The sequence below is a fragment of the Carlito syrichta genome, unplaced genomic scaffold, assembly GCF_000164805.1.
Source record: "Carlito syrichta isolate Samal-C Ts95f unplaced genomic scaffold, Tarsius_syrichta-2.0.1 Scaffold313900, whole genome shotgun sequence".
NCBI classification, from domain to species: domain Eukaryota; kingdom Metazoa; phylum Chordata; class Mammalia; order Primates; family Tarsiidae; genus Carlito; species Carlito syrichta.
The window spans coordinates 197,886-199,661 of NW_007257996.1; the positions used below are offsets into that span (position 1 = coordinate 197,886).

Here is a 1,776-nt window from a genome sequence, read left to right on the forward strand (position 1 = left end):
GGGCCGAGGGGTCTTGGGGCAAAGGAAGCACTGAGAGGGCAAGGGGGACCTGGGAGGGGGCACAGGGACACAGAGAGGGGGCCTGAGAGGAGGGGGAGACCTGAGAGGGAAGAGGGGTACTGAGGGGCCAAGGGGGTCCTGGGGCAGAGAAAGAACCTGAGGGGCAGAGGAAGCCCTGGAGCAGAGGGGGCCTGGGGCAGGTGGACCCTGGCCGGGAGCCTGGGCTGGGCCCCAGAAGGGTGGCCGTGAGCACCAGGCATACCCACCATGGAGCCACTCCCCAGGTCTCAGGGGTCTGGTACCTCATCTCCATGGCTTCAAGCGACCTGAAGCGGATTGAGAAAGACGGTGACCTGAGGGTCTTCATCAGGAACATCCAGTATCTGCAGAACGGCAGCCTGATGTTCGACTTCCGCTTCGTGTACGTGTTGCCTGAGCTCACTGGAGCTGGGGCGTGCCTGCCCCACCCGCCTCACTAGCACCTGCACTCTCTCTAGCTCCCATGCCCATGGTGCCCAGGGTAGTGGGATTCCCTGGGCGGGAGCTGGGTCAGCCTGGCGCTGCCCTCCTCCCTGCAAAATGCAGGTGCACCCGTGCCCCTTCTGGTGGGTAAGGATTCAGGAGACTGGGATGTCAGGCCAGAGGACACGGCCCATGGAGTGGGGCCCGGCGCCAGGTCAGGAATCCTGTGCCGGGACCCTGCTGCAGGTGTCACCCCTCCCCCACTGCCGGCTTCCAGGGTGCAGGGGGCGTGCGAGGAGGTGGTGGTGGTCTGTGAGAAGACAGACAGGAACGGCGAGTTCTCCATCTCCTGTGAGTGGAAGCTGGTCCCCTTGTCCCACAGTCAGGGCTCCTCCCCGGGGTCTGGACCACTCGTCAGCAGGGGATCCCCAACGGCCTGTCTACAGGTCAAGATCATTGGCCTGGCACCAGCTTCAGGGGCTCCTGGACTGGGGAGGCAGGTGCACTGTGCCGGGCTCTGGGCAGCGAGCCCATCCAGGGCTGTCACATCCCAGGGCCATTGAGGTCCACAGCCAACAGGGGCCATGATGCCACCACTGCCTGTGCCCTCCGCAGGGGTCTTGCCTGAACAGCACCTAGGGCCAAGCCTTCCCTCCACCCACTGAAGAGCCTCTTGCGTCCTCGCCCATGGCCACATGACCTGCCTATTATGGACCCCAGGGGCAGGGTTGTGGCCAATCTGCTGAGCCGTGTCTCCACGCAGATGAGGGGAAGAACAAGGTCACAGTCTTGGAAACCGACTATTGGAACTACATCACCTTCTACCTCCAGAACATCAAGAACAAGACTGAGACCCGCGTGCTGGCCCTCTTCGGTACCCCGCCTCTGTCTGTCTGAGGAGAACAGCCTGGCCCCCTCAGAGACCCTCCTCCAGTGGCAGGCCCACCCCTGAGTGGGGGTCACCACTGTCCCGAGGTTTGGGGAGGGTGTCCCCACCCATTGCTTCTACCTATAGACACAACCCTGCCCCTGGGGTCCATAATAGGCAGGTCATGTCATGTATTTCACGCCCATCCCACCTGGCACAGGCCTCCTCTCTGGTCAGGGCATGCCCGCCCCCACCCCCAGCCTCAGCACCACCCGGATCACCCCCATGAGGGTCTCCCCCGACATAGTCCCAAATCTGTCTCCAGGACGGATCCCACAACTGAGCCCCACCTTTCTGGAACAGTTTAAAAAAACCTGCAAAAAATACAAGCTGGACTCCCAAAACATCATCGAAATGAGCAGGCAGGGTAGGTCCTGCTATATCTG

The 1,776-nt window shown here is 62.3% G+C and overlaps 1 protein-coding gene across 1 annotated transcript in view; it reads left to right on the forward strand.

The window, feature by feature from the left end:
* LCN9 (lipocalin 9) overlaps positions 1 to 1,776 on the forward strand; it is a 2,867-nt gene that overhangs the window by 802 nt on the left and 289 nt on the right. Inside the window, exons 2-5 of the mRNA XM_008070667.1 lie at positions 285 to 421; positions 740 to 813; positions 1,226 to 1,336; positions 1,701 to 1,757. Of these exons, the coding sequence (XP_008068858.1) occupies positions 285 to 421; positions 740 to 813; positions 1,226 to 1,336; positions 1,701 to 1,757 (379 nt within the window). The remainder of the gene's footprint in view (positions 1 to 284; positions 422 to 739; positions 814 to 1,225; positions 1,337 to 1,700; positions 1,758 to 1,776) is intronic.